This window comes from Molothrus aeneus, chromosome 6 (assembly GCF_037042795.1).
Source record: "Molothrus aeneus isolate 106 chromosome 6, BPBGC_Maene_1.0, whole genome shotgun sequence".
NCBI classification, from domain to species: Eukaryota; Metazoa; Chordata; class Aves; order Passeriformes; family Icteridae; genus Molothrus; species Molothrus aeneus.
The window spans coordinates 60,443,123-60,461,947 of NC_089651.1; the positions used below are offsets into that span (position 1 = coordinate 60,443,123).

An 18,825-nucleotide genomic window follows, 5' to 3' on the forward strand; every position below is an offset into this window, starting at 1 on the left:
GCGCGCTGCGGCATGGATTACCCCGAGCCCGGCTCGCCGCAGGGCACTCGGCACCTGCCCGGCCAAGCCGGCGGCTTCGGCAGCGGCGGCTACGAGCGGCCGAGCCGCGGCGAGGAGGAGGAAGCGGCGGAGGAGGAGGAGGAGGCGGCTGCCCGCGCCCGCCCGCTCCGCCGCCCGCAGCCGCCGCTCCGCGCCGCGCTCTCCACCTCCTCCTCCGAGGGCGACCCCGAGCCGGCGGCGCCGCCGCGGGAGCGCAGCCTCAGCGACGAGGCCGCCGCCGGAGACTTCGACTCGGCCGAGTCCGGCGCGTCGCTGCGGTACTCGACGGGCACGGGCGGCGAGGGCAGCGAGGGCGAGGGCGCGGGACTGGGCAGCAGCGACAGCGGCGGCAGCGGCTTCTCGCTGGCGGCCACCGCGCTGCCCGAGAGGCGGCGGCCGGGCGGCGGCCGGCCCCGCTATGAGGTGGTGCGGGAGCTGGGCGCCGAGGAGGTGCGCTGGTTCTACCGCGAGGACCGCAAGACCTGGAAGCCCTTCATCGGCTACGACTCGCTGCGCATCGAGCTGGCCTTCCGCGCCCTGGGCGGCAGCGGCGGCGGCGGCGCGGGGGAGCCGGCGGCCGTGGAGCCGGTGTGCGTGAGGAGCGGGCTCTACGAGGTGGACGTGGCCAGCGCCGAGAGCTACCCCGTCTATTGGAACCGTGAGTGCCGCCGTGCCGGCCGCGGGGAGGCGGAGGGAGGGCGGTCGTGGTGCCCCGTGGTCCCCAGGAGGGATTCTGGGCATCCCCCGTGAGCACGGAGCCTGCGCTGGGTGACCCCGCCGCGGGGACAGCGGGTGACACACCGGGTGGCCTTTGGTGCCCCGGCCGCGCTCGCTGCCGGTGTGTTCCTGTATAAGGGATTTAGGGTAAATTATCCAGGGAGAGAAGACTCGCGGTGCTCATCTCCAGCAGGTCCCTCAGCGAGGAGGGAGTGGGAATTCCCCTTCCGAGGCTCGGGGACACTTGTGAGGGAGAAGACTTGGGCATCCCTGAGAGAGGGGACTCTGGGCCATCCCCCTCCCCGAGGATGAGCGGTACCCCCCTCTCAGGGTGTTCCAAGCTCATCAGCCATTCCAGCAGCATCTTCCCCCTTCTCAGCTCCCCCTGCGCACAAACATGAAGGACACGATCTGGGGCACGCACACCTGGCACCAGAGACTTGGAAAAGGGAGGTCTGGGCATCTGCTCTGTTCTTGGCATGTGTGGAAGAAAGTGGGAGGGAAGGTGGCAGAGAACCTTCTCATGCTCTGGTTTTCCCAAGCAGAGGGTGAGTGAGGGTGGATATTTGCCTTCAGCACTCTCCCAGTTCCCTCCCTGCACATCTTACCTTCAGAAGGAGCAGAGTGGAAACATCAATTGTTTGTTCATCAGTTTGTTCATCAGTTCCCTCCTCCCCACTGATGTGTCTTTGATCCCTCATCTTCAGTGAGGAATGGTGGAAGCAAGGGCTGTCCCTGTGTGACCCTTGTCCTCTGCACTAGGGAAATGATGATCTTGTGCTTTCTATGTCCTTTCTCATCACCTGCCCTCTGGGAGGAGGCATGAAGTGGGATTTCTCCTCCTTTCTCTTGGAGGAATTGCAACAGGCATCTCATACACACATAATCCTTAATTCCTACCCTTCCAATAAAGGGAAATTTCTTTCACCCCCTCAATTTCAAAATGAGGTGGGAATACACCCCCTGTGCCACCCTTCCCCTTGCATTTGTGTGTCCTTGTGGAGCAGCAGTGAAAGGGGGCAGTGACCCCATTTCCCTGCAGTTTTCCCCTGGTGGGAAGGGCTCCAGGGTCTTGCTGGACAAGGGGAACCCCTGTTTTCCTGAGGGTGACAAGCTGTGCTCACCTGCTGGTCCTGAGGATTTGCTTTCCGACTGCATTCCCTCAAGGACAAGGGGGATGTGGTGGAGTAGAGTGAGCTGCAGAGGAGCTGAGCATGTCCTGGCATGGGCTTGGCAGAGGGGCAGGCAGGTTTCTCTCATCTTGAGACTCAAGTGAGGGTCTCAGGGGAACAGCAGAGCTGTTTCAGAGAGGAAAACCAGGGCTTTCTGTTGTCTTCCCTCTTGATTTATCAGCCTCTCCACAGGAGGGAGCTCCATAAATGACAATACAGTTCACTTGTGGGACAATTTGTCTTTCAAATCATCACCCCAGCAGACAGACACTGAGCCCCAGGAGTGAGCAGAGCTCTCAGCCCACACAAATTCTGACCTAGAGGAGCCTGGGCACAGCTTCTTGAGCAGAAACTGGAGCTGCTTCTCCCTGTCACCATGCTGAAGCCCCTTGCTGTTGGCACTGGCTGCAGCTGCCACATGGTTCCTGGGAAGAGAAGATGCACGGCAGCCAGGGGAGGAGGAATCTGCTGTAACTGTGCCCCTGGAGAGAGGGGAAGGAGTGAGCAGAGCTGTCAGGTGAGGCAGGATTGCTCCTGGTAATGGGAGCAAGAGGCTGCACTCGTCAGCAGCTTAAAGGTTTAATTTCTTGACACCGTGCCTTGTCCATTTTGGAAGCTGATTCAGTCTCATTAAGCCTGAGGAGCAGATGTTTCAGATGACAGCATGGGCTGTGCAGAGACGATTTCTGGTGCTGGGAAGGAGAGATTCCCAGAGGTTAGCACCAGAGGCAGGGAGGAATAAACTCCTGGGCCTGAGCAGACTAATGACGGGGATGATTTCTAGCCCTCAGAAAGCTGATTAAGGGGAGTGCTCAAGCCTTTTCTTATTAGCAGGTCCAGTCCTTTGCAAGGCTGAGATCAACTTTTGGTCTTTCAAGGGGCTTCTGGTGCCTTCTGGTTTAACTTTCTCACTGCACATTTCCTTGCCTCTGTTCCCTGTGAGTGCCTTTCTCCCATTCTTCCTGACTGCTGCATGCAGATCTGAGAAAACAGCAAGGTCAGATCTCAAGATTCAGTCTTACCTGTGCCTTTGAAGGCCTTGCTGGAGCCATAATTCCCACATTATTCCCCTTTGGTAGCATGTGTGCCATTCTGGATCCAAAGGGTGGCTGCTGCCCTGACGTGGATGTGTCAAACCAGCTGTGAGTAAGGGAGGAGAATTCTCCTCTCTGACCACACAGGCATGAGGTATGATGAGTACAACTGCCTTAAAATGTGCTGAGGTGCCTGTTGGAGAGTACAGAAACTACTGGCTGGTTTTGCTGATTCATAGTTCAGCTCAGAGCAAAGGTCAAAAGCTTTTCTCTTTGTTTTTTTGCCCTTTTTCCTGTATGTGCTGGACTCTCACACAGCCACCACACTGAGCAGTTGGTTCCTCAGCTGGCAATTCCTGGGGCATCACAGCACCAGGGAAATGTTGGTTATAGCTTGGCATGTGCTGGAATATTTATTTTTATATCTGTATTTTAAGCTGGCTGCAGGATTCGTTGGTAACATCAGGAATACCAGCCTGAGTTACAATTTGAGCAGATTAATTACTGAGAATTTCATCCTTACCTTGTGACCTCTGGGATTTATTTAATTAGTGCTGTAGAAGCAGTAAAAAGGGTTCAAGAGGATGAAAATTATTAATGTAGGCTTTCACATAAGTCAGTAATTTGGAGCAGGGCTGTTTTTTGTTTTCTGTGGAGATGAAGAGAGTGATATTTTATACAAGGGTCTTCTGTTTAAATCTCCAATTATCCAGCCCTTTTCAGCCCTCCCAGCTGAAGAGGGCTGCTTTGCAACCATTTTGCTGTGGAGTTAGTCAGTGGAGTTTTCAAAGTCCTTTGTGAGTATGTTAAATCCATGGTCTGTGAATTTTTGGGTGACTCCTGTTTTCTGGCATGTGGGTTTGTCCCATGCAACCCTTGTTCTGTCAGGTATTTGCTTTTTCCAGGCTTTTTGAAATGGGTACTTTGTAAAGTTGCCTGTATTTATTTAAATTATTCCTCTCCAAGACAAAGGTTTGGTAAGGTTGGAATTTTTTTCTTTGTTTTTGTAATGTATATTATTTTTCTACCTAACAGTTGCTAAGTCTATTAAGTAAAAAGCCTATTTTTGTATTTAAAAACAAATTTGTTTAGTAGAACTATCCCTGAGTGAAGAAGTACTGATATAATAGATATTTTACTGACTTTAATCTGGAAATACCTGTGAATACAGAGTGGACCACTGGGTCTTAAAATTAAGATCTTTCTGCTCAGACTGGATTTGGGCTGCTTTAAAAAACCATTTTAGCTGTCTTCTTGATCAAGATGAAAATTAAGGGAATGAAATCAAGAATTTATCATTGTTTGTGACTTTCATTTGGTTTAGTCTTGTTTTAGCATTGTTTTTGTCATTTTACAGCACACTTAGAACGTTGGGTTTTGTGTGTTGGACGGTCTTTGAACTAGGTTGATAACAATTTCCTTTCTATAAAAAACCTTTTGATTGAAGGCTGAAGTCCTGAATAGAATTTTATGGCTTTTTTTTTATCTCTAGGTGTGTAATCCTTTGGCAAATAAAACACTGACAGTTCACTTTGTAAAGGTGAAATGTTGCTTTCACTACTCAAAATCTTTCTGGGTTCTTTTTTTGTGCTGTTTTTCCTGTGCCATCATTTCAAAAACATCTTGTAGCTTAATTTTTGGCCAATTCCTTCCTGACCAAAAGGCCTGGAAGTGTTCCAGGCCAGGCTGGACAGGCTTTGGAGCACCCTGGGATAGTGGAAGGTGTCCCTGCTATGGCAGGGATGGGATTTTAGGTTCTTTCCAACCCAAACCACTTTGGGATCCTGTGACCTAACACACCTAGATGAAATAACTTTCAGAGTTCCATGTATTAAATCACATTTGTTTGTGTGTATTTTCAGGGGTTTTTTTGTGGCCTCTCAGCAGAGAGAGCTTGAGACTTTTGAGATGCTTTCACTAGGCCAGGGTTGAGGTGGCAGCACTGGGGATGTGTCTCTGAGGTCAAGTTTCTTCCCTGAGCTCAGCTTTTATGTTCTATTTAAGCATATTTAATCAAAATTAATCTGTTGTCCTTCTCCTTTAAATGGGACCAAAATAATTTCCAATGGATGATTCAGCTACAGCAGAGTAGCTAAGGGAGGACATGGCTTGGGGAGTTGTGCTTGTCCTTTGATGTGGTCCAGCACTTCTCCTGCTGGATTTGGTCCACAAGGATGAAGGCAGAGGTGTAGGGAATATTTGGATTCCAAACTGTGGGTGAGAGGGGTGTTTTCTGCTGTAACTGTGGCAGCAGGAAATGTTTGTGGCATGAGAAGGATGAGGAGTTCTGCTCTGACTTCATTCATGCCTCAAAATGGGTTGGGCAGTGCTGAGATCAAAGGAATAGGGTGGGATTGAACTGGAGGTGACAGAGTTGAATTAAGGACCAGTGACAGGTGAATTTTTGTGTGTGTGATGCTCTTTTAGGGAGAAACAACACTGAAAGCACCAACCAACACCTTGTCCAGAGCTCTTGGAGGAGCACAGGGATGTGTGAGAACTGTGCCTGTTAGTGAGCAGAAGGCCTAGATGGAAAAAAATCTGCAAAAGGGCAAGAAATTAAAATAAGAAGCAGAGCCAAGAAATTAAAATAAGCAGGAGCAGTTCTCAGAGAATCTGTAAGGTTGAAAACAGTGAGGGTGAGGGATTGGTTCAAGAAAAGGTCACTGGTGTGATGGGATCTGTGTGAGGGGCTGGGGAGGAGAAACTCCACAGATAATAAATGTAAATTGCAGGATTAGTGAACACATAAACACGAGGTTCAAGTGGGATCCCAGGCAGTGAGATTTACAATGAAAGAAACTAAAAGTGTTGCCCAGAGAAGCTGTGGCTGCCCCTGGAAGTGTCCCAGGCCAGGCTGGACAGGGCTTGGAGCCACCTGGGACAGTGGAAGGTGTCCCTGACGTGGCAGGGGGGAGTCTTCAAGGTCCCTCCCAAACAAAACCATTCTGGGTTTCTGTGAAATTCCTACTGGTTTTCTGGAAGGGGAGACCCTACAGGGGTTGAAAATGAAGGAAAATTTCAACATGGGGATGAAGGGCTAAGGAATTCTGGAGTTGGCTTAGAGAAGATGGAGGAAGTGAGTTCAGGAGGACAGCACAGAACAAGAATCCCTGTGGTGGAGAAGTTGAAGCCATCCAAGGGCGTAATAACCTTTGCTGTCATCTTGTTCATTAGTGGCAGGTCTGAGGTGTGCACTGAGACAATCTTGCTGCTCTTTATTTTGGAAGATATTCCAGGAACCTCTTGTTCCAAGTGTGCTGGTGGAGCTGGGGAGCACAGCAGGGTTTTCAGGAGAGCACACTCAGTATATGAGGGTGGGATTGTGCAAAACCCCCTGGCTTTTTGGGGATGGCCTGGGAGCACACACTCACTTTTGGGAGGTGCTCATGTGTTGGTCATGTGGCTCAGGAGTTGTTCTTTTGTGGTTTTTAAAAAATGCAGGTGGCCCTGGGGGGTAAAAAGCTGATAAAGGACAAACTCAGTGGTTCCAGCAGCAAATGCCAGTGGTGGAAGTGCTTCAGAGCAATAGGACTGAAGTTTAGGGAACTGTTTTAATGGATAAGAATTCAATAAAAATACAATTTTAAGTTTAAAACTGCAGCCCATTTCATGTTTTGGCAGTCTAAGGGGGTTTTTTATGAGTTCTTCCTGCTTGACATGGCCTGTAAAGTGAGCTTTAGGATTTTGGCTTGGACCATCAGGATCAGGTCTGTGGAAAGAGCAATTGTGGATATGGTAATTAAACTGTTACCTTAAAGCAGGAAAATCCTTCCTGACAAAATTATGTCCTGTAGCCAGGCTGGGAGAGCTGGGAATGTTCCCCTGGAGAGGAGAAGGCTCCAGGGAGAGCTCAGAGCCCCTGGCAGGGCCTGAAGGGGCTCCAGGAGAGCTGGAGAGGGACTGGGGACAAGGCATGGAGGGACAGGACACAGGGAATGGCTCCCACTGCCAGAGGGCAGGGATGGGTGGGAGATTGGGAATTGGGAATTCCTGGCTGGGATGATTTCCCAGAGCAGCTGTGGCTGCCCCTGGATCCCTGGCAGTGTCCCAGGCCAGGCTGGACACTGGGGCACCCTGGGACAGTGGGAGGTGTCCCTGCCATGGCAGGGGGTGGAACAAAATGATCTTGGGTTTCCCTCCCAACCCAAAGCATTCTGTGTTTCTGTGTTTTGGGATGATTTACAGCTGATGACTTGGAGCACATTGATGACTTTTTGTGGGGCTCCTTCTGTGTTTGACTGGAACCAGCCCCACAGAGCAGCTTTTCATTGCTCATTGTTGGATTCATAGTGTGAAGCAATTAAAAACAATTCAGGGAAAACACTTTTAGGCTGTTGCTGGAATACTTCATGCAGTCTTGGTAAATCAGAGGCAGTTCCATGTTTGCAGCTGAGAAAAAACATCAATTCCTGGCTCTGGGATCCAGCAGTGGAGCAGACACTGAGGCTCACAGGTTGAGCTGCTCTGGAAGGAAAATCCCACCTGTGCCAGTGGGACTGAAACTCAAATGTAATTTGCACTTGGGATTTACAAATTGCTTCAATGGAGCAACTGGGAGTTACTGGATGAACCAGCAAAATGATGATTTTTACTGCTCAGTGAGTGAAATCTCTTTTCAGCTCAGGCTCTGTGTCCCTCTGAAGCTTCCTGAGGTTTCACCCTTGAACTCCTCTGCAGGACTTTTCCTTCTGGCAGAGCAGGACAGCTCACACGTGGTTGTGGTTGGACAAAGGGAGGTCACCAGGCTGGCATCAAACAAATGGTTCCATTTATTTAAGAGTCAGTCACCTGCTGTGTTCTGAAATAAAGTGGAGGAGAGCCGGAAAGGTGTGCAGTGTTAAGGGTTTTTTTTTTTTAAAAAGAAAAAGTTTAAGTGTGGTATGTTAGGTAGTGAACATGAAATAATGCAGTTTTAGTTTGGGGCTGTTTTACAACATCACCATCCTCACAGACAAGATTTTCTTCTACATATCTACCCTAAATTCCAGTTCTTTCTGTTTGAACTCTTATCTCTTTGTCCTGTCCCTAAAGTTCCTGATGAAATAACCCAGAACATGATTTTAGGCTTGATATAATAGGAATGGATAACAAACTTTTAAAAAATTCTCTAACAGCACCCTTGGTATTATTCTGGAATATATTTTTATGTATTTATTTATTTATTTAGGCACTGCCACAGGTTGCCTAGAGAAGTGTGGGTGCCCCACCTCTAGAAGTGTTTCAGGCCAGGTCCTTGGTAAATGTATGAGCACTTTATTATTTAACCAACTTTCATTTTTAGATGTCACATTTTCAGCCTCCAAGTTGCCTTCAGCTTGTGCAGATATTATTCTCACATGCTGCAAATTGTTTGCCACTGTAGTAAGAAGGAAATGAAATTTAAGGAAATGTTACAGCACCAAAAAGCAGCAATCTGAAATTACTACACTGCAAAACATCTCAACCTGGTGGTGTTTTATAAGCTTGTGTTTCTTGCCTCACTTCTTGGTTTTGGGCTTGGAGAGCTGGGAGTTGTCAATTTGAGCAAAGCACCAGCTTTAATTTAAACTTCTGAGCCTCTGAATATTCTATTAATCTTTTAGATCTCATTTGTGGGTAAAATCATCATAAGTGTCTTGGGGCTGATGGCTGCAGAGTGCCAGGAGTGCCTGGGCTTGGCCAGCAGTGAGTTCTTATCTCTGAATTATCTCACTTCTGTCACAGTTTTGTGCTCCTGAATCAAGGCAGGTCCTGAAAAAGGCTCCTTTGAGCTGTGAAAAATTGAAATTTAAGGCTATGCCCTGTCCAGCAATGTGGTGGCAGGAAATGAATGATGGAATTGATGTGTTAGAAGGGAAATTAAGGCAAATTCTGCTCAGTTATGACTTCATTATGATGGATTAGCCAGGTTTTTATTCCAATTTATATTAGATGTGAGTAGCTGGGTTATACACATACACTACACACGCAGGCAGTAGTTTCTGTGTTGCCTACAGTTTTTATTTAACATAATTCTTGTTATTCAGAGGATTTTGGTGATTATCATAATGCAAATCACTCATGTTCTTATCACACCATTAATTACAGCACTTGTATTCTTTTATTCTTTGTATTTTCAGGGGGGAAAAATGACCCATTTGTGCAAAAATAAATAAATCTTTTGTTGCAGAGTAAATCTCTTAAACTGATTTCCTCTAGAAGTGGTAAAATACGTGTGACTAATTAAAATTAAGTGGTTTTCATCTGCTTTAAATCTCCACCATTCAGATTTCTTTAGAAATTCTTTTATAAATAAACCATGGAAGTGTATAACCAGTTAAATATGCTGATATCTTTCAGTCTGAAGCACTGCCAGGTGCAGATTATATGGTGTAAGACTTAAGGCAGTAAAGAAATCAAGGCAAATCCTTTCCTAGGGATTGAGATTGTAGGGATAAGGATAAATAACACTTCATTTTATAGACTTGGAATTCTGTATTGACAAAAAAATAAATTAAATTACAACATTATGTAATTCCAGTGTCTTTAACTCTTCCATAAAACAAAAGTAACAAAGAGTTTAGTTGAAGCTTTGTGAAATATCTGAGTATGCAAGACATGAATGAATTTATTGAAGGTGGATAAGTGAGGGCTAAAAAATTGGTGAAATTGGGTGCTGAGATGGCAATTCTGGTCCATCCCTTTGTAATGCTCTTCACTGCCATGAGTTTGCATCGAGTCTTCTGGCCTAAACCTGGGGGTTTTTCAGTGACAGCCCCCGTGCAGGGTTAACCAGAGGAGCTGTGGTTAGGAGCCTCTTTGCCAGTGTCACAGATTTCACGGAAAAATCTTTTGTGTGAAATTATTTCCCCACCCCATCCAGAGTATTCCATGGGATTACCAGTGATGCACTTCCCTGTCTTCATTAACTGAAGTCTCATTTGCTTTTGGAGCTGGTGACCTTTAGAAATTTGGTTGTTGTTAATTTTCTCAGCTTTTACAGAGATGGGGGAACCGAGAGGTGTTTTAAAAGATTTTATTCTGTTATTAGTCTTGATGAGTAGTGAAACACAAGAGATGTAAAACTTGAAGCTGTTTTGTCAAAAGCTCGCTTATTTCTTGGTTACAATACCTTATAAATGTTTTTTAGCCTATTAGCTTTTGCTCCACAATGTTGTTATCACATCTCATCCCATGTGGTCCTACTACAATGCATCTTCCACAGTTCTAATTCTCTAAATTCTAATTCTCTGGTCTTTTTGCAAGGCCATTACTTTGAAACTTGTTGAAATTTGTTTCTAGTTCAATCTCTCAACAAGTTCTCCTAGAATTGGAGGTTGTCAGAGAGTCTTGGGATGGTTTGGGTTGGAGACACCTTAAATCCCATCCAGTTCCAGCCCTGCCATGGCAGGGACACCTTCCACTGTCCCAGGGAGCTCCAAGCCACATCCAACCTGGCCTTGGGCACTGCCAGGGATCCAGGGGCAGCCTCCCCACCCTCATTTCTCCCCAATATTCCCTCCTAATCTCTCCTCTTTTAGTTTGAAGCCATTCCCTGGCTCCTGCCCCTCCATGCCTTGTCCCCAGTCCCTCTCCAGCTCTCCTGGAGCCCCTGCCAGGGGCTCTGAGCTCTCCCTGGATTTTCTCTTCTCCAGGTGAACATTCCCAGCTCTCTCCCAGCCTGGCTCCAGAATGTGGTTTTGTGTGCTGTGATCCCAGATTTGATGCCCTCATTTCTGCAGGGCTCTGTGTTCAGGTTTCTGAGAGCCAAACTGTGCTGCTGGTGGCAGGAATTGTCATTTCTGGCTTCCTCCTCCCCTTCCAGGTGGTTTTCCCTTGAGGTTTTCCTGTAGTTCAGGGTTCAAACCTGCCCCCTCAGCTTGTGATGGGAAATAAAAGCAGTTTGTGGTTCAGGCTGCTTTGGCTGCTCTGAGAGTCTGCAACTGCTTAAAGGAGGGAATGGGAAAAAGAAAAAAAAAAAAAGCAATTCCTTGTTCCCCCCAAAATCCCACAGAGCTGGAAAACAGAACTGCCCTCACTCTGTTTTTTAAACCTCCTTAATTGTCTTTGCATCTAAAAATAATTTATATTTGCATATGAAGACTCTTTCCAGAGCCAGATATATTAATTTATTCCCAAACACAAGTGTTCTGCAGAGGTTTCATGTGAAAATTTTTCTAATTTCAAATAGTTTTTCCTGGCTGAGCCTTTCTGGGAAGGGCTCAAGTTCTGTTTGAGAGCTGCTGTTGAGTGCTCTGGACTGCTCTTGTAAGGAACCACTCTGGGAAAATTTTCTCAAAAAGAGCCTGAAAATATTTACTTTAATACTTGATGGTTCAAATTTTAGCAATCTGTAGGTGGAAATTCCCATGTGAAAAACTTGAAGCCCTTCAAAACTGAAAGAGAGGTGTCTTGTATTCACTTAGTTTGGAGTACAAAATATTATTCATATGATTATTATTAAACAAAAAAAAAAACAAACAACCTATTTCTGCCTGTGGATTCAGTGAATGGAGCCTCACCAGGCTGCTTAGTCAAGAATTAAGGAATTGCTCACAGATTTTCCCAGTGAGGATTAACATCTGACAGAGCCCTGTCACTGCTGCAGCCACAATGGGAGCCTTTATTTCCCCTCCCATTTCATTTCTTCCTACAGACAGAGCTTTGTTTGGCAGGGCAGCCTGGCTGGATCTGTGTGCACTGAGAAATGTGGATTTCTGACAGGTGTAAAATGTCTGGGAATACAGCAAAGGCTAAGGAAAGAGACTGGTGTGGTTAACTTTCAGTTCATGAAAAATAAATATTCATCTTTCACCCTGCATTGATGGGATGATCCAAAATTAATCTAAATTTTCATGAAATATTGAATTTCCTGTGCAACTTGGAGGTACTGCTGACTTGGGCATTTTACAGCCACTCAGAACTTGGGTTTTTCTGATATTTTCAAGGATTCATTTCCTTGAAATTAATTTGAAATTTCCTTGCCCCATGGGGAGACGATTTCCAGGTGATTTTCCTTTTGATTCAGTGGTCTGAGGGATGAAAAATTCAGAGGAGTTGTGAGGTTCTGAGTGAATTTTGGAGCTGTTTGCAGTTCTCTGGCACGTTCTCACCTGGCACAGTTGGTGTGGAAATGACTTTGGGCACAGCCAGCACCTGTGGTGTGTCTGTACTGGAGGCAGCACAGAACCTGGAGCTTTTGGGACCTGAGCTTGTGCTCACAGAGCTTTGGGACCAGACCAAAAATCGCTGCCCGTGGCTGGGTCACCCCATCCAGCTCTGCTGAGAGATCAGAGATCCCTCCTGTGCTCAGTCACTCTGAAATCCATTGTTTCATGTTTAATTTGCACCTGAATTTCATTTACTGTGTGTTTGCATCTATTGTTTGTTTTCCAATTTGTCCTTACCAGCTTTTTTCCTACCCTGTTCCAGGTCAGAGCAGATCTTGGAGCAGTGAAGCCTATTTTTTCCCCTTCTTCTCTTTTGTTTTTTTTTTTTCCTTAAGCCTTTTTTTGTGGTTGAGTTCTTACTTGCTTTGTAGAGCTAAATCTTTGTGGTCAGTGTAGCACACACAGGATATTTGGTTTTGGCTGAGTCAGTCTATACAAACATATATATATACACATATATAGACATATATATACATATATACACACATATATATACATATATACACATATACACATATATATACATATATACACATATACACATATATATACATATATACACACATATACACACATATATATACATATATACACATATACACACACATATATACATATATACACACATATATAGATATATATTCAAATATAGGTGTGTGTATATATGTATGTATAAGTAGAAATGTACATGTATTTTATATATATTTTATATATAAATGTATATGTGTGTATATATTAACATACGTGTGTATATGTATATAAATATATATGTATTTATATTTAATAATATAAATACATATATTTATACATATATATTTAATAATAATATAATATATATTTATAAAATATCTATTTATATACATACATATATGTGTATATACATATATAAAAATATATATAAAATATATATAAAATATATAAAAATATATAAATATATATAAAATATATATAAAAATATATATGAAAATATATAAAAATATATATAAAATATATAAAAAATATATATGAAAATATATAAAAATATATATAAAATATATATAAAATATATACAAAAATATATGTGTATATATGTGTGTGTATATGTGTATATATATATATGTATATTTTTATATATATATATACATGTACACTCCCTGTGTGCACTGGAGGTCACTGGTCCCACTGCTCTGTGCTCTCAGCAGACCCAAATCTGTGTTAATGCCATAAAAACCTGGATTTGGGATTTTTGAGGCTTGTGGGTCACTGAATTTCTCCTTGATTTTCCAGATGTAGGAGGAGGAATTCAAAGCTGAGTTACAATGGATGTCACTGTCCTGGTTATAAGAGGGGAATTTTTGCTCCCTGTGGTAAATGTGGGCAACAATGCAGCACAGTTTGATACAGAATAAGCACCAAGTTATATTTTTTTTAAAGAGATTTCTCTTCTGCCACGTGCACAGCAAATGCTGAGCCCCCACTTTCCTCGTTTGGAGAACTGAAACTGAAACGAGAACAGCAGTAACCAAAACCAGCCCTCAGTAAAACACTGATTTTAATTAAAAACAAACAACTTGCATTTTTAAATGCCCCCATTTATGCTAATTGATGTGTAATTTGGGTTGTTGGAAGTGTCCAAGGCCAGGCTGGATGGGGCTTTGAGCAACCTGGGGTAGTGGAAGGTGTCCCTGCCATGGCAGGGGTGGCACTGTATCCATTTTAAGGTCTCTTCCAACCTAGAACATTCTGGAATTCTGTTTTTCTGTCCATCTCTTACATCCTCACACACAGCTGGGAAACTTCATTAGCTCAGGTTTGCAGATTACACTCCATTTCCTGCTCTCAGTTTGTGATTTCTTGCTTTAAAAAAATCTCTTTTTTTTGTATTTTTATTTTTTTAGAGTCTGAAAAGATCCCTGTCATGCGTGGACAGTGGTTTATTGATGGAACTTGGCAACCTCTGGAAGAGGAGGAAAGTAATTTAATAGAGCAGGAGCATCTCAACCGCTTCAGAGGCCAGCAGCTGCAGGAGAGCTTTGATATGGAAATATCCAAACCTGTTGATGGGAAGGAGGGTAAGATTGTTTAGATCACTATAATACATTTTTTTGGACACTTGAGGTCTGCTTTTCCTAAGTAAGAATGTGATCTGCTTTGGTTTTTCATCCTGTCAATTGGGGAATATCAGTTTGTTCTCCCATTTTCCAGTGTGGGATTTCCTGCTGCAGCTGGTTTGGGGAAATTAAAAATTAAAAATTAAGTAAGTAAATTAAGAAAGTAAAAATTAGAGTTATGGAGAAACATCTTGTTCCCATTGTGTTTCATATCTTCTAATTGTGTTTGAGATCTCATTTCAAACTGAAATCTCTCAATGGGACAAGAGGAGTCAGTGTCCAAAGGCAAACTGGCTGATTGCTCTCTGCAATCCCTAATTCTCTCAGCATCCCTAATTCTGCCCTAAAGGGAGTGGGATCATTTTTACAAATCACATTCCACTTTCCATTTTGATTCAGGCTGGATTTATTAGTTTTCAGCTGCAGTAAATCTTGGGCATGCATTCTGTTGGGGAAGTCCTTACATTTTAATGAGCAGGCTGAGGATGTTCAGGTGGTGTTGCTGAGAGTCTTGGTCTGCTGCATGGAACATTTTCAAGATTACTGAAATTACTGGTCTGTTATTTAATGTACACAGTTAAATTGATTGCTCAGAGCAGGTGTTGCACAGCAAATAATCAGAATTTTTGCCCTTCACACTTTTGGCTGTCTCTTGCTTGAACAATCTACAAAGCACAAGCTTCAAGTACAGAGGGCCCTCAAGATATTGCAGCAGGGATTTGGTTGTGTTATTCTTTACAAAGAAACTTTATTTTTGAAGTGGAGCTTTGTGCAGAGCAGTTACACAGTGTGGGAATGGCTGTGTTTTGGCCATGACTTCTTATGTGTGAGCACACAAGTAAAGCCTTGTTCATAAATTGGAAGCCCAGCAATAAATTGTGTAATCACTGTAAGGAAAACCAAAGTGTCATTTCTTGATTTAGGGAGTTTTTTCAGCATTACTGAGAGTTTTTAACTCCCCTTTAAAACTAGTGTGGACTTTATGAATATTTTTTCCTTTTTTGTCCTACTTTAAATGATCTTTTCACCTGGACAAGGCTGCAGAACAATTTTCTGCTAAAACAGCTCTGTCCAAAAGGTGCATGAGGTGGTGTGAGCCCTGAGCCAGAGCTCTGTGCCTGTGCAAACATCCTTCTGGAAGGCACTTCACCTGTATTCCTGATTTCTTGTCCCAGAGGCACAAAGCTCAGGGTTGTTAGTGGCAGGGATTTATGGTTTTTTACATGGAAAGCAAATCTTTGTGGTTCCTGAGTGCTCCCAGCCTTTTGGTAGTTTAATTGTTGAGGGAAGGCTGCAGTGGTACTTGGATTCTTCTTATAGAGTAAATAAGAGAGATCAGGGTTGGGATTTTTTTCAGATAAAGTCTGGACTGTGGAACAGAAATTTTCAGATTTGATGCTGGATGGACTGGGGAGAGTGATGAGAAAGATACGACCATTGGTATTTATGAAAATGTAAAAGATCAGGAAAAGAAACCACAAATTCAGGTGCCAGTAGAAGGAAAAAGGCAAAACCAAAATAACAAAAAGCAAACCCCCAAAAAACCAAACAAAACCCCCAAGCTATGTATGGCATCACTTCAGTGGTATATATGTCAAGTCACCAGTAGGTTTCAACGGGGTTTTTTGGTAATAATAGGAGAGTTGCAGGACAATTACAGCTGACAGTGTGTGAAAAGTGGTTTTGTCATTTTAATTTGCCTCTCAATACCTCTTGGATCCTCTGGCATGCACAGATGCCATCTGCAGTGGCACTGGGAGAAGCTGTGCAACTGGTGAAATAAACAAAATTAGCTGAATTCAGTTTATAAGTTTCTTAAATGCTCCATTTTGCTGTAATTGCATCCTGGATGAAGCAGGTTTTGGTGCCATCAGGGTGTACAGGTACTTGTTGTTCATGATCAGTGAAAGTTGAGATAAATCTGGAAATATCCATTGGGAAGCAGTGGCTGTTCCCAGTGCTGTAATAAAACCTTGTGAGGGATGAAAAACTGGCCATGCCCTCTGATTCCTCAGCAAAATTAATACAAACTGCTGTAAAAGCCCCTATGTACCAAGGATTACTCCAGTAATTAAATTTATTAATTCTATTAATTGTATTAAATTTATTAATTCTGATTCATTTATTAATCCTGGATTGCAGCTGGTTAACAAGGAAATAACCAAGCTTCATCCAGGGCTTTTGGGGGTGATAGGAGGGATAAATGTCCCATTATTAAACTGTTAATCCCAGCAAACCCTCCTCTGAAGGTGCAGAATTATTCAGGAGGGTCTGCAACCTGCAGCCAACAAATAACACGATGCCCATGCTGATATTTGGGTTATTCTTTACAAATAAAAGTTTGTTGTATTTTTTTTTTGGGAGCACAAGGAGCTTTAAATGCAGCAGGGAACAGAAAAGCACAGATGACAAGAAGTGATTCTGCAGGCTCTGTTTCCCATGGGGCAGCCTGGAGATCACTCCTTTGCTGAGCAATCTGTAGTTTGCATTTTGATTTTCATCCTCACAAACCATTCCATTCCATGCCTTGCAAAATGAGCTTGGTTTATGGTGCCTGATGCCAGTGACTCCTCTTGGTGCCTGATCCCTTTCAGTGCATCAGATAAATTATTGTTTTAATGGCAGGGTTCAAAAATGGGGCATTTTTTGATCAAAAGGAGCTTGGCCAGCAGGTCGAGGGAGGGGATTGTCCCCCCCTGCTCTGCTGAGACCCCTCTGGAATTCTGTTCCTGCTCTGGAGCCAGGCTGGGAGAGCTGGGGGTGCTGCCCCTGGAGAGGAGAAGCCCCAGGAGAGCTCAGAGCCCTTTCCAGAGCCTCAAGGGGCTCCAGGAGAGCTGGAGAGGGACATGTGTGTGACAGAAAGTTATTTTAAAATTTACAGAATGACAGAAGATCTAGAAACTGCCTTTTCTTCATGCTTAGGCAGGCAGTGAGTTCAGCACCTATCTGAAGTGGCCCATCAAAGGAAAAGCATTTTCCAGAGATTTCTGACATATCCAGGCTGTTGTCAGATAAAACAAGACCAGTTAAGTTCCTATCATCCATTGCTCCATGACCTTTTTCAGGTATATTCATTTAGTGATGATGGAGTGAAGCTGAAAGCTTTATTTATGGGATAGGGAGGTATAGGAATGTGGGTTTTGTTGACAGAATGACAAAACTTATTTTTTGTTCCCTTAAAAAGGAAATAAACTTAGAAGTTTCTTTCTTCAATGAGGTGAAAAGGCATCTCATAGGATCTGGGGGACTTCACCTCAAACTTAAGGATGGCTAATGGGACAGAAGCCAAAAAGTCCCACCTGGGCAATTTACTAGAAAAAGAAGAGAACAAAGAAACAAATCACTTTTGTGAGGTGTTTTACCAGGGGCAAGAGGACCTCTTGCACCTGGCTCGGCTTTTCTCTGTAAAGAGTTTTGTTATTTTGCCTTTTATTAAAACCTTTTTGTTTCTAACACTCCCACAGAAGCCATCCTGCTGATTTTATGCTTTAGTCTAAGGTAGCTGAGCTATCTTGGGTGTGAAATAGATCTCCAAAAGCTGATGAGACCTGGCTTGAGGAGACCCATATTTCAGGAAGGTGGGATAGGAGCAGATACAGCTCTTTGTATTTGCACAGAGAGATGCTCAAAATTCAGCTGGAAATCACCCAAGTGACCCGATTCAAACCTGAAATTGGATCTGACTTTGAAGTTGATCCTGATCTGTGAAGAGGATTGGAGCAGATGAACCCTAGCAGTGCCTCTGCCAAAAAATAGTCTGTGATTCCATGATAGACATACAGAAATAAAAAAACCTGTCAGTTAGGATTAATATTCCAATGCATTGATTTTGAGACAGCAGAACTCTGTTGGGTTTTTTCTTAGAGAATTTCAGTGTGTGGTCAAGGCCACAAAACCTCTAAAAATTGCATTTGGAAGAGCTGATTTTCTTTTTTTGTCTTAGCTTTCAAATAGTATTTCCTCACTGTATAAAAAATTCATATAGGTTTTTGGCACAGCTAAGTTAACCTTTAGATGGGAAATTCCTGTTCATAGAATTGGAGACTTGTGCAGGTCAGGAGGGATCTCTGGGGATGCTCTGATGAGAGCAGCTTGCTCAGGATGTTTCCTGTGGGATTTTCAGTATCTCCACCAACAGACTCCACAACCTCTCTGAGCAGCCTGTTCAGTATTTTACCACCCTCACCATGAAAAGCAATTTTTCTTCTACTTTCCTTGCGTTTCCTGTGTCGATTCTTCCTGAGGGAAGTTAAAAAGCCAGTGCAATATTGCAAATTAAATTATTCTGTGGAATCCCCAGTGCTGTAGCTCTGAGAATTTATTTTTGATTTTCCTGCCCCCCGCCCAGAGAAGTGATGTGCAACAATAAATACATTTCATTTGCACCTGCACTGAGAGCTGTGGGGACACCTGGGGCAGGTGACACAGGTGTGGAATGTCACTCACTTTGCTGCATCAGGGAGTGCTGAGACCTTGCAGAACAGGGCAAGAGCAGGAGATTTTGTCTAATCTAACTTTTAACCATCCTCTTACACTGTTTAGGGGGGGGGGAAAGTCAAGAGCCGTGCTTAAATTTGAGGTTTTTAGTGCACATTTAGGAAGGGTCAGTGTGTTTTACCCTGTACCAAGGAGGGGGGTGATG

At 43.9% G+C, this 18,825-nt stretch overlaps 1 protein-coding gene across 1 annotated transcript in view; it reads left to right on the forward strand.

Annotated features, from left to right (window-relative positions):
- Window positions 1-12: 12 nt before the first annotated feature.
- The window catches only part of DDHD1 (DDHD domain containing 1), a 67,019-nt gene continuing 48,206 nt past the window's right edge, over window positions 13-18,825 (forward strand). The window contains exons 1-2 of the mRNA XM_066551599.1: window positions 13-697; window positions 13,971-14,144. Coding sequence (XP_066407696.1) covers window positions 13-697; window positions 13,971-14,144 — 859 coding nt within the window. The remainder of the gene's footprint in view (window positions 698-13,970; window positions 14,145-18,825) is intronic.